Below are 13036 nucleotides of genomic sequence, written 5' to 3' on the forward strand. Positions count from 1 at the left end.
GTTAAATTTGAAACTTAGACATAAATATATAACATTTTGAAACTTATGAACTAAATGAAAACTAGACTCAAAATTTCAAGATAATTAGAGTTTTTTTTTTCCCAAAAAAAAGAAAGAAAAAACAGCAAACAAACAATCAAAATTACAAAGTGATCCATAACATAAATATTTAATGAAACAAGGTCAAATTTTAATTATGAAAAAGTAATGGCCTCGTTTTGAAATTTAGTTAACTTTGGGGACCGGCCGGAGTCGACGAAGTATTTGGAACAGAGTCTCCTATTTTCGATTTTCGTTCTGTGGCCTCTCAATAACGCGAGAGAGATCCGACGGCGTTCGAATTCCCGAAGAATAATTTCCCGGGAAGATTTTCCACAAACCAAATGGTCAGTTCCATTCTTCTTTTTCAACAGTTGATTTCTTTGTTCATACTTCTATTACTTATTCGTTGGATTCAGCATTTGGACTTGTTTGTAGTAACTATCCATGGATTTTGGGGCATGAAGATTGATGTTAGGATTATGGAGTTGTCAGTTATGCTCGACAGTTTTTGACATTTGATTGGTTGACGCCTTAGTAGATCTGATTCCTGAGCTCATTTTAACAATGTGTCCGTTGGCATAGATCGATCTCTGAACTTTGTTAAGTTGATTCGGATTTTAGTCTTTGCTTGGAAGGATCTTGTTAAATTCTTCGGAAGATTTGAATAGTCTCTGCATTATTTCCTTTGTATCGAGTTTGTGATTTGTCTACGAATCTAGCTTATGACTTTTAAGATTTTTATCTTTCGCTTAGATAAATCTTAATTTAAAAGTAATCGCACGTTATGAGACTCATCTTCTCGGTTCATTACATGTCGATTCAAGAAATGTAGTGGAAAAGCTTGAAGCAGGTAGAAAGATCTTGATTTGTATAGCATCTGCTCTATACGAATCTTTGTGAAGCTCTTTCAGAAGGCTACTTAATCTAGAATTCCGATGTCGCTGCTAGTTTCTGAATGTGCTTCGTGACTTAGCCTTTTATGTTTATCAGACAAGATTGCTATGACAACAATTATATAGGGAAAAAACCATCCGGTTCACCAAAAAGGTTATTTACCTCCTCAATCCGAACATGTTTGCTTTATTATATGCAGGAATCTTGCCCTTCCATTAAAAACATTCTTCTTTTGGATTCCGAAGGGAAGCGTGTAGCTGTCAAGTATTATTCTGATGACTGGCCTACAAATAGTGCAAAGGAAGCTTTTGAGAAAGCCGTTTTCATCAAAACTCAGAAGACAAATGCTCGAACAGAGGGTAGATACATTTTTACGTATTGGTTTTTAACTGTTATTTTGTGAAAGTCTATATCCCTAATCATGTTAGCTTCTCCTATTTAATTCAATTTCAATGTCATTTTAGTCACCGTAAGGAAACTTCTGAATCTTTCGGTAGTCAAATTATTAGTTGGTTTATCCATGATCATTGCTTTTTGCCATGAGATTAAGAATTATTTTTTCGACCACATTCTCGTGAGGATCAGTTGCTGGTTTAGTCATTATCTATTTTGATCTTTTTATTTTTAATTTAAAAAATTAAAAAAAATAATAATAATAAAATAAATCTGTTAGACCATCTCTCAGTCACACACCATTTTGTAGAATACAACACTTTGTTTTTTTATGACTTACATGGATGGTGAGTTCCTTTTCTACATTCTAACTTGAAATTCACTTTAACAGCGGAGATAGCAATGTTTGAGAACAATATAGTGGTTTACAAGTTTGCTCAAGACCTTCATTTTTTTGTCACGGGTGGAGAAGATGAAAATGAGCTCATTTTAGCATCCGTTCTTCAGGGATTTTTTGATGCTGTGGGCATTCTTCTTAGGTCTTGACACTATGCATATATATTTTTTAAATTTTGGATCCTTGTGCACTGCCCCAATGTTACTGTTCTCGATCATAGTATTGTTAGATGTTTGTTTTTTTTTCTTGTACTCCAGGGGTAATGTAGAAAAGAAGGAGGCACTTGAGAACTTGGACCTCATTTTACTGTGTCTTGATGAAATTATCGACGGAGGGTATCTCTCATTATGCTCTTTCCTTATTACCTATTCTCTGCATTTCAATTGTGTGGCCTGTTTTTTCATTTCTGTCTATTGATAATCAATTTTCTGTATCTTGATTGTGTCATTTTTTAGGGTTTAGGGTAAGTTGATTATTACCCTCTTTAAGTTGATGGCCTTATTGATCCTTGCTAGACCAATTGTGAACATGAAAATCGAAGTATGAGTTGTAAATGATTAGATATCAAGAATTTAAGGTAGTAATAATGTCATTACTCGTCAGGAAAGTAGTAACAGTTTCATGAATATATGTGAAAAACAATTTGTTGATGAATGAGTAATATGCTTTAATTGTAGTTGCATAATTCCTATAGGATACCCTAAGTTATTGTCTCCTGTTGAAGTTCTGGCTAATTTTGACTTTTTGGTTTGTTGCTGGATGAGGGATTTGGCTGTCCACACCTCCATTTTGATTTGCCGCTACTGAATTGTTTACATCAATTGATGGATAAATTTCTTGCGATTTTGTTGATTGTGGAGATGACATTATGTAATGCGAAGCATAAATTCCTGGAAACTAGAACGATAGAGCATTGCTTTTTTGAGCTACTGACTAAGCTGGCCAGCTCTTCATTTGTAGGCTACAATCTGTTTGTTTACCGTCATTGATAAATGTAGCAGAAAATTAATTACACAAAACTCTGTTCCAGTAGCACCCATTTGTAATTGTAATATTGCTATAGTAACATCCATGTTATGATATTAATCCTCTGGAGCAGAACGTCTAGATTAAACTATCAATTTTTCTTTATTTCTTTTTAAAGTGGAAATAACTAGACAACAGAGGCCTTGCCTGGTCAACTCAAACAGATTATTCTACCTATAGTTGTTTTAATCATAAGATAAGAAAGTTGCTGATTGCTTTTTCTAATTATTTAAAACTCCCATCTCTTGATATGCGTACTGGTAACCATCTTTTGATGGAAGGAAGACTACTAACCATTTAAATTTGATTGATTTATTTTCTCGCAAGGTTGTTCAGAAATAAATTCCTTTTCATCTGAATATATAAGGTTTGATGTTTTCATTGCCTCTCGTGAAGGGTTATAATCACTATGAAATTGCAATTTATTAGTTCTTAACCTTCTTTTCACAAACGATCTTGGCATTCTGGAACGTGTTAATTGTAGGAGAAAGTGGTAACTAGAGAGTGTTTTAACTGTTTGTATATTTATCAGCATTATTCTCGAGACGGATGCAAATGTAATTGCAGGGAAGGTCGCAAGTCACAGTATTGACAGTGGTGCTCCTTTGTCTGAGCAGGTACCGTACAATATTTCAGATTCTTGTTTGGTTACATTTTGGATTCTTTTCTATGTCTTGGGCAGACAATATAGATAGATTATGTTGTTGAGAACTATGGGTTGTGTGATCTAAAAAATGCAAATTCTGAAAACATCAGTCCATCTAGATTTTGCATTTTAAATTTTTAAATACAAAATTATCTTTAAAAAAAAATTAGAAATATAGTATTTCAGGTTATAAACTCATTTTTTAAAATTAAATATGTATTATGTAATTATTATAAATTATATAATAATACAAAAAGAAAAACTTATATAAAACATGTTCATAAATTAAGTAATGATAGTTTATATTCAACTTAATATTGAATAGGTAACTACAACTAGTTTTATGGTTTATTAATATATTATCAAACACATTTAAAATAATGGTTTAAACTAGAATCCAATTTCTAAATCTGCTACCAAGTTCATATATGAAAACATATTAAATACAACTCTGTTTTTATGGAATCACTTGTTCTTAAATTCTTAGTTTTGATTGCCTACCAAACATGCATTTATATTTTTAGTTTTTCTCCCTCTCATTTTCCAGTACCTTGAAAAATGTCTCTCTCTCTCTTGCAGACAATAAGTCAAGCATTGGCCACAGCTCGCGAACATCTAGCAAGATCTCTTCTCAAGTAATATGTTTTCTCGATAAAAATGAGTGGCAAGAACAATCCCTCACACCAAAAAGGGAAAAAAAATCAGGTTGAGTTAGCCTGGTGTTTTGGTAAAAGATGATTAATGTTGAGTTATCAATGGCATCATCTCATGTTTGTATATTCAGCTCATACTCTGCTGCTTGCCTTGTGGTAAACTTGATTTTGGATTTGAGCAGATGTGGTACATTGCGGGACTGTGTTAAATGTTATTATATGTGGAGTTACCAAATTTTCTGAAACAGTGTTTTCTTTTTTGGCCTTTTGATTTTTGTGGTCATTAGTTAAATGAGGACCTGAGCAGGTTTTTGTGCCTGATTTCTTGGATAGAACTTGGGATTTTTGCTTGAATGGCTTTTGGATGAACATAGTTTGAGTTATAATGCGATTACCACTGCATCAGTTGTAAAATTGGTATAATAGTAAACCTCATTTCTTTCTTATTTTATTTTATTTTATTTTTTATTTTGCTTTACAAACTGATGCTGATAAAGATCGAACAATTGGTTCAATCTTGTAAATTGGCGTACCTTTAAGAAATAGTAAAATAGTATTGTTTAAATAGCCTAGTACACAAGTTATATCACCATTTGTCTCATTCAAAAAAAGCATCAATTATCATCTCAAGAAAAATTTCTAAGTAGTAATAAGAGTAGATTACCTATAATAATTACAAAAATGAGCTGAACTTCATTTCTTATTTGAAAAGATTCCATCATTCTTCTCTAGCCATAAATTCCAAAACAATGGCTGAAAATGGTCACAAAAGGGAGCTTTTTTTTTTTTTTCCCAACTTTCAACGGATGGCCCGTATAAGAGAGACAGCGAGTATGAATATGTACAAGTTGATCATCTCCATCCAAAGGATGTTTGAATAACATTTTAAAAACTGGGAAATTACACAAGAGATGATAACTAGAAGAGATAATAAGATTCCAACTTTCATCCTTGAGTATTGATACAAGAGGATTTCTATGAGAATATCCCCATCTTTGTCTAATTTCCAGCACCATTAATCTACTTAGTTAATGGGAGAAAAAGGTCCGTGGGAAAACTAAGTTGAGATATGAAATTTGTAGATTTGTATATAATATAATTAAGCATTTGAACTAGTCATTTGAACTTTTTTTAATTATTTTTTTAGATGCCATTTCCTTTTATAATGAGTTCCCTGTGTGAGAAATGTAGTATATTTACTCATTATTGGATCCTTTTTATAGTACTAAGAAAAAATTATTATTTCTCCAAAAATAACAAAATGTATGTTTTAACCTAAAATAATTTTAGATGTCAACAATAGGCAATAGGATAGGGCCACCCTAGTACTTGAAAGCTCAAAATTTAAGGCTATCAGCAGCTCCCAAATTGCAACCAGAAGAACGTTCTTCGTAAGCAACAGAACGATTCTAGTCTCAATAAATCAATATAAAACCTGTGCCATACTTTCTCAAGAGAAAAAGAGACAATGAGCCATTGGATTATATTTGATTATTTATGTTTACATTTACTACAGAAAATTTATGCTTATACTCTAATAATGTATTTATGCTTCAACTGACCAATAGCTTTCATGGGCTGTTACCCTCTTCTTTATAGCCAAGAAATAAGCAAATAATGTCACCCTTGAGCATTCTCTAATAGTCAAGTTGCAGTTGTTGGACAATCTACCACTGTCAAGTTGAGCTCCATCTTTACCATTTACGGAGTCGCCATCTTCATTCGATGAGCACATAATCGGCATCAGCTGGGAAAATATCTCTTGCAGTAGGAGGCATATTATTACGAGTAATAGATTTTCGTACCTGTGCATGAGTTTCTGCCTCATGCTGAAACATTTTAACCAACTCTTGCAGTTCTAACTTCCTGACTTCAACCATTTGGTCTGCCATGGGCTTCTTCAATCCGAGGTAAACCAGGCCCCCTGCCATCAGTGCAATTCCTAAGAAGAATAGGATAGCCGTAAATATTCCAAATGCATATGGTGTATCTTGTGCTCCGGGGATCCCGTCTACGTTGATTCCGAACAGCCCGGTTATAATGGAAAGAACAAGGCCACAGCCACCAAAAACAGCTAAGTTATGAGTTACTCGGAGGCTTTTATCCTGAATAATTGTTGTAAGAAAGAAAGTGAAATGAAACCTATCAGAATTCCATAAGAATATTCAGACAGACCAATTGCTTGATTCATAGACTAAGGTTATGGCTCCATTGGTTTCATGATTTAAAAAGAAGAAATAAAAAGAATTAATTTCAATAAATCTTATAAGGACTCCTTTTCCTTACAGTTAGATTGAAATTAATTTTATTTCAAATAGCAAGGAACTAATAATAATATTCATTCAAGAAAAAACACAATGTGAAAATGTTTTCACATCTATAGAGGAAGACAAATGGAGATTAGATCTTTTTGAAAAAAAGGTTAACCATAAACTAAGCAAGGAGTACCTTTGAGATTTATTGAAAGCACACAAATAATATTTATTATTTATTATTTAAAAGTCATTTTAAATAATAAATTTGGTTAAGTTTACACATTTTTATAAAATGTGTATAAATGAAATGACTAGGGACTATAATAGAATAAATCCCAAAAGTATATTTTAACCAAACTTTATTATTTAAACCCAAAACTGATTTTGATAGCGCCATAGTGGCAACTCAGCACCAAAACAATATTCCAGCCACAACTTCCAATTAATCGGATTAAAATTAAGAACGGCCAATCAGTTGAACCATCCTTCAACTTCCTGCCTAAATCATAAAGATAAAGAATTATAGAACTAGAACTTGTAAGATCAACAACTTCTAGATGTATTTGGAGATTGCGGATCTGAAGACCCATCAGCTTGAGATTTCGCATATTTGTTTAGGAATTTGTTATGCAGCAGAAAAGGTATTAGATCAAATTCATAGCCAAACAAGAGAAATTCATCCCTAAAGAGAGAACTCTGTCAAAAGAACCAAAGTTCTATATTAAAATAGAGATTCAAAAGCTTTCTATTATAACCTTAAAGTGGCTATTTATAGCCTTTCAAGGAAATCAAACAATTGACTAATTAATTCTAATTAAACATTAATTAATCTAAATTAATAACTAAACTAAATTTTAACTAAAAATACTAATTATCCTAATTCTCCTCATCAATTTGGAGAGGGAAGGAGGGTGAAGATATAATTTACAAGTACACAAAGTTCCAAAAACGAATCTCACTTCATTTGTCATAAGTTTGAAATGATGGATTCGAGATAAAGAAGATGTTGAGAGGATGTTCTCACATAAATTACTATTTTTAAAATTCATTTTTAGAAATTTAGTTTGACAACCACAAATTCAGTGCATTGCTAGTGTACCTTATATTCAAAAAAATAAAATCGTGAACAGATTAAATACCAAATGGTCGTTAAATTATCATTGAATCAAATACCTGTAACCATGCACGAACATTACTCTGCATGACATCTTGAATGGTGAATAAACGACCACGAACTGCTTCTTGCTCTTCAATCATTTGCCTAGTACTCTTTCTTATGCTCTCCAATAAGCCTTTCGTGACATACCCTCGTAGATGTTGAAGAAGCTCATATACAATCTCCTCCCTCGCATGCAGTGACCACTTTACTCTAATAACCTGAAATTGACAATCTTTGTTTCAGAAGACTGCAGAGAATTACAGGCACACGATCACGCCTTCATCCTTTTATCAACCAAACAAAAGAAAGAAAATAAAACTAAAATTCTCCATCACCCAAGTACTACTATGAACAGGAGAAAGGAGTGCTAGGGTGAGACTTTTTTTACTTCACCTTATGAAACAGACTAAAGCTAGAAGAATGTGCTTGTGTGTGCTTGTGAATTAGAGGTATACACCTGAACGACAGTAGGAACTGGAGTGCAAGTAGCTTATCCTTGACTCGTGGTCCCAAAGTTGTAAGATCACTGTAAAACCTCAATAAATATGAATCCTCCTCTTCCCAACTCAATCCCTCTCCCAGGTTGGACTTCTTGACTACTACAACATTTGTTCTAATTTGTTTAGGTTCTTATAGAATTGGGAAGGGGACTCATTATATATAAGAAAGATCCAAATTGATAAATGAGACATATGGGAGAATGAAGATAAGCAAGATCCAAAAACATTTCCAAGGACTTTGAATCTTTTAATTCTTGTGTTACTTATACTGAGCTTAATTGGTCTAAACTGGTTTCTCCAATTTGTAAATATGGCTAAAGCTCTCTCTTATATCCCATTTGAAATGGTTTTTTTAATCCATTGGATAGGAAGCTCATTTTGTAGTTTCATTTAATTAACTTTGTTTTTTTTAAAAAAAAAATAATAAATATGGGAAAACAAATATACATGAATGAAATTTTGGGGGATGAGTAACAAGTTCAGCAACTGAACACATTCGAAAAAGTGAATATAATTATCAAACAAACTAAATATATGAGAAACCGGTGTTGGCTTGAGGTGAGGGATACTGATTGACAGCTATACACTCATAGGAAACAAAACTACATTTAAAATGAAAAGGATCAAATGATTAGGAGGTAGAGGTACCCTCAAAGGGGCAAATGATAACCAACAAAATAAACGTTCACCAAACAAACTTAGAGGAAGACGAAGTATAAAAAAAGAAATCAACAGATTTAAATGTTTAGAATAGAAAGTAAATGCCTTGACTCTATTTTGAACTAACATAATCATTATCTGGTTCCTCTTCTGACCAAAACACAATTAGTGGGAAAAAATGAAATGACAATCCAAAACACTATTCTTTAATCGCAGGCAACGGCTGGTTAAACTCCAACCAAGAATTGAATCAATGGGAATACTATTAAGAAAAACCGACATCAAGGAAAACTTTCCATAGCCATTGAGTGTAGTGATGAGACAGCATACCTGTCTTGATAATTTTCTGATTTCTTGATTCAAGATTATACTGAAAAGATGCATATCTTCATGGTTTCTCCTATATTTATTAGGGAGGGGAATCAAGGAGAGTCTTCATGAGAAATATGAACATACAAAAGATAAACCGATATGATATCACTTCAATAGATGACATACAAGATAAGAACCTGTCCATAAATTTCAATTCAATCTCATCTGCTGCTCCGAATATGGATTTTCGAAATAACCTGTAAGAAAATAAATAATTGAATTCAATATATCAGTCATAGTATGGTCAAATATTTGACTGCAGAAATAAGATTCAACTTCACAAAGATGCTAATTGGTCATGGACCTTTTTCTTTAAAAAAAAAAAAAAAATGAAGGAATGAAAAGAGACTAATGCTCAAGATACAAATTCCAAAAGAAGCAAAAAAGGAAGGAACATCAGCAAGGAAAAATGGAAGTATTCCAATTCGAATTAATATCCTATAAAGAAAGACCATTAAAACTATGTGAAAAATAATACCATGAAGAAGCTTTAAGGTGAGTTGAATCAAAGCGATCTATCCGTGAGCAACCTAAAAACCCTCTTGGGCTTATTGGCATACAACTATCCTTTTCTGGATGAATTGGCATATAACTATCAAAACCTTTATTTTGAGACATAGTATAAAGGAGAGGGCACATATTTCGAATAGATCATCACGGTATCTTTTGTCAACCATACAGGTTAAATTATTACTACACACAGCAAAAGTAGTTGGACCATTTATGCACTTGCGGCTCAATAAGAAAGGAGACTAGACCACTAGTCAAAAACAAGATGAAAATGGAATATTATGAATCCATATAATTATTCCATGGTTAACTACCCAACTGCAATTTTTAACTTATTGAAGTAAAGTTATTACCTATCATCCCATCTTGTAAGACGGCAAGCTAGATGTGCTACAACTTCATGCACTGTTCTTGGTGCATTATAACCTCCTATTATCAGAAGTTCCTAAAAAGAGGTTGAACAAAAAATCAGAAAACTAATTTTTTAAAGAAAATGTCCAACTTTTCCAGCAAAGAGGCAAAATGAATTATTCTTTCATGGAAAATAACCTGAACTTCTGTGATGCCTAAAATGTTTATATTTGATATTGATCCTTTAACATGTAATGATGTTATCAGGAAGTTCTGAGCTTGCCAAGAACGAAGTACAATGGGAATGTCATCCTCATCACTGAATGGATCACCAGCAGATTGTCCAAGTAGTTCAAATAGCAGTCCTCCAGCCACCCTTACTGGAACCTGCGTGGAAGTTAAAAAAAAAAAAAAAATACAAAAAAGAGCATATCCATGAAAATCTGAAACCACCATTAATAGAAATAATTAGTTGTTTTGGGACAGTACTCTTGACTATTCAGGCACGACTGTCCGTTAATTGTAGTTTAGTTATTCACAGATTTATTATGATAACTATAGAAACTTAAAAGACATTTGAATTGAATCATAACATCAATGAACATAAATAAAAAGCCAACAAATAATTTTGGGTTTAAGGATGGAGGCTTTTAGTCGAGTGATACTAGCGATTTCATTTCAGCCAAAAGATTGTGTGCATCAGTATTTGTGTTTTTATTTGCAATTGAGAACAAGTGCTTTTAATCGAGATATTTAGAACAAATTGATTTTCATCGGTTGAGCTATCCTTACAGATTAGCTCCACATACCAAGGCTTTAACTTTTATGGTATAACTAGAGATCTTGGTTTTATATCCAGAAATTGTAAAAAGACTAGGGACTTGTAGGCAAACTTTTTTTTCAAAATAACTACATATTTTTAGAATCAAACCCTGATTAGCTGACCTACAAATATAAATGTTATGTCACATTTACTATTTGCAAACCATGATTTAGAAAAAAACGACTTTATCTGTTCACAGCTAGGTCAACCATGAGAACAAACTAAAGAAAAATAAGAAAACCAACTTTTAGAAAACAGCAATCTGAACATATTTTCTTTGAACCTTTATTTTAAAAAAATGAAAAGTGCTTTAAAATAGCTTCAAGACAAGCCCTAAAGCCTAAGTTTGAGTTGATTTGTCTTTTAAATGACATGGGGGTTCTTGTTAGAGATAAAGTTGGTCCAACCACATTCAATAGAGAATGTATAACCTATAAACCAAGAGAAAATTGCACCAGACTGACATGGCTACATCATGTGATAAAGATGATGTTGAAATATGTTAAATTAGCCCTAAGGGCATTTTTGTCTTTTTACTATATTTGTTAAATTAGGGTTTCATCTTATTCTATTTATATCTGAGGTTGGGTCTATTGTAAACATGACATAAAATAATAAGTTCTTTTCTACCGTGGTTTTTCTTCCCGACCGTCCGTTAATTGTAGTTTAGTTTATTCACAGATTTATTATGATAACTATAGAAACTTAAAAGACATTTGAATTGAATCATAACATCAATGAACATAAATAAAAGCCAACAATAATTTTGGGTTAAAGGATGGAGGCTTTTAGTCGAGTGATACTAGCGATTTCATTTCAAGCCAAAAATTGTGTGCATCAGTATTTGTGTTTTTATTTGCAATTGAGAACAAGTGCTTTTAATCGAGATATTTAGAACAAATTGATTTTCATCGGTTGAGCTATCCTTACAGATTAGCTCCACATACCAAGGCTTTAACTTTTATGGTATAACTAGAGATCTTGGTTTTATATCCAGAAATTGTAAAAAGACTAGGGACTTGTAGGCAACTTTTTTTTCAAATAAATACATATTTTTAGAATCAAACCCTGATTAGCTGACCTACAAATATAAATGTTATGTCACATTACTATTTGCAAACCTGATTTAGAAAAAACGACTTTATCTGTTCACAGCTAGGTCAACCATGGAGAACAAACTAAAGAAAATAAGAAAACAACTTTTAGAAACAGCAATCTGAACATATTTTCTTTGAACCTTTATTTTTTTACAATTTGGACAGAGGGTATAGGGACTCTGGTGTATAAAAGATATGCTTCAAGGGCACAAGCACCGTGATTAGCCTATCATATGTCTCCACAGATCTAGATCTCTGGGCATCACTTTGGGTATAGACAACTCACACAGAGCGGTTGAGATATGTCTTTAGTTAGTACGATTGCTGTGAGTTTTAAGTGTGGGTCGCACACGCCAGCACAGATTCAACCTTAACCGAGATGTATAGGGCTTTGGTAGATCGATTGGCAGTATTGACGCAACCGGAACGAGGAAAATGATAGCCTACAAGACCTTGGGGAATGCTGTACAGAGTCACGGTGTGGATGGTGACAGAGGAGTTGACAGTATATGAGTTTGAACCAGTATCGTTAAATGTGAAGCCTAAATTGTGAGATCTGTCTTTTCTTCAGCTTTAAATATTTGCTAAATTTAGGGTTTCATCTATTCTATTTATATCTGAGGTTGGGTCTATTTGTAAACATGACATAAAAGAGTTTAATAGGAGTTTCACTTCTTGTAAACTTCGGAAGCATGACATTGCTCAGCCGGTACTTTCATCGCCTTCCTTTTGTGCCTTCGGACGTAAACCTCTTGTGTCGTCTTCCCTTTTTCTATTGTCAATATGGTATCAAAGGGCAAGGTGATGAAAAACCCTAGCCCGTAGAGGAAAAACTCAAGTCATCAAAATACTTGATAGGTGAACGCACGCTGACTAATGAGGTCTGTGAGTTCAGCCACGGCGGTTGAGTTGGTTGACCAGGGCACTCCTGATAAAGTCCGATTTCGTATTTGGTGTTTAGTTTGGAACGCGCTGAGACCTAGGAAGCTAATCCGGCGCGCCAGCTGGAGCAATCCCCACCACCTGCTGTTCGGCTCGCCAGCTGGATCTGTTTTCGGACTGAGCCACCTGGGATGATGGTTCGGAGATAGCGGTCAACCGATGCCTTAAATCCACAACCTCATTAGTCGCAGCGTTGCCTTCAACCTTAAATCAAGTTTGATGACTGAGTTTTCTCTACGGGGCTAGGGTATTTCATCACCTTGCTCTGATACATAAATTGAAATAGGAAAAGAAGACGACAACTAAGAGTTTACGT

General features: G+C 33.5%; 2 protein-coding genes across 4 annotated transcripts in view; one reads left to right on the top strand and one right to left on the bottom strand.

Annotated features, from left to right (window-relative positions):
* The first annotated feature begins 227 nt into the window (after positions 1 to 227).
* Positions 228 to 4319, top strand: LOC120083822 (coatomer subunit zeta-1-like). 2 transcript variants are annotated; one of them, XM_039039708.1, is made up of 6 exons: positions 228 to 386; positions 1136 to 1295; positions 1721 to 1868; positions 1984 to 2061; positions 3285 to 3369; positions 3978 to 4319. In XM_039039708.1, exons 1-6 carry the CDS (start codon positions 384 to 386, stop codon positions 4035 to 4037), a joined length of 534 nt encoding a protein of 177 aa, XP_038895636.1. In that variant the 5' UTR covers positions 228 to 383; the 3' UTR covers positions 4038 to 4319. The 2 variants fall into 2 exon arrangements, with proteins under 2 accessions (XP_038895636.1, XP_038895635.1); XM_039039707.1 differs by lacking the exon at positions 228 to 386 and having other exon boundaries at positions 1130 to 1295.
* Positions 4320 to 5443: 1124 nt separating this feature from the next.
* Positions 5444 to 13036, bottom strand: part of LOC120083181 — a 13713-nt gene continuing 6120 nt past the window's right edge. The window contains exons 3-9 of one of the 2 annotated variants that reach the window (XM_039038818.1): positions 10057 to 10245; positions 9861 to 9952; positions 9135 to 9194; positions 8956 to 9025; positions 7480 to 7683; positions 5857 to 6156; positions 5444 to 5767 (exon numbers count right to left, since the gene is read on the bottom strand). In XM_039038818.1, coding sequence (XP_038894746.1) covers positions 5753 to 5767; positions 5857 to 6156; positions 7480 to 7683; positions 8956 to 9025; positions 9135 to 9194; positions 9861 to 9952; positions 10057 to 10245 — 930 coding nt within the window. In that variant the 3' untranslated portion in view covers positions 5444 to 5752. Of the gene's footprint in view, positions 6157 to 7479; positions 7684 to 8955; positions 9026 to 9134; positions 9195 to 9860; positions 9953 to 10056; positions 10246 to 13036 lie in introns of both variants that reach the window. The other variant, XM_039038817.1, reaches the window with a different exon arrangement.

This window comes from Benincasa hispida, chromosome 8 (genome assembly GCF_009727055.1).
Source record: "Benincasa hispida cultivar B227 chromosome 8, ASM972705v1, whole genome shotgun sequence".
NCBI classification, from domain to species: domain Eukaryota; kingdom Viridiplantae; phylum Streptophyta; class Magnoliopsida; order Cucurbitales; family Cucurbitaceae; genus Benincasa; species Benincasa hispida.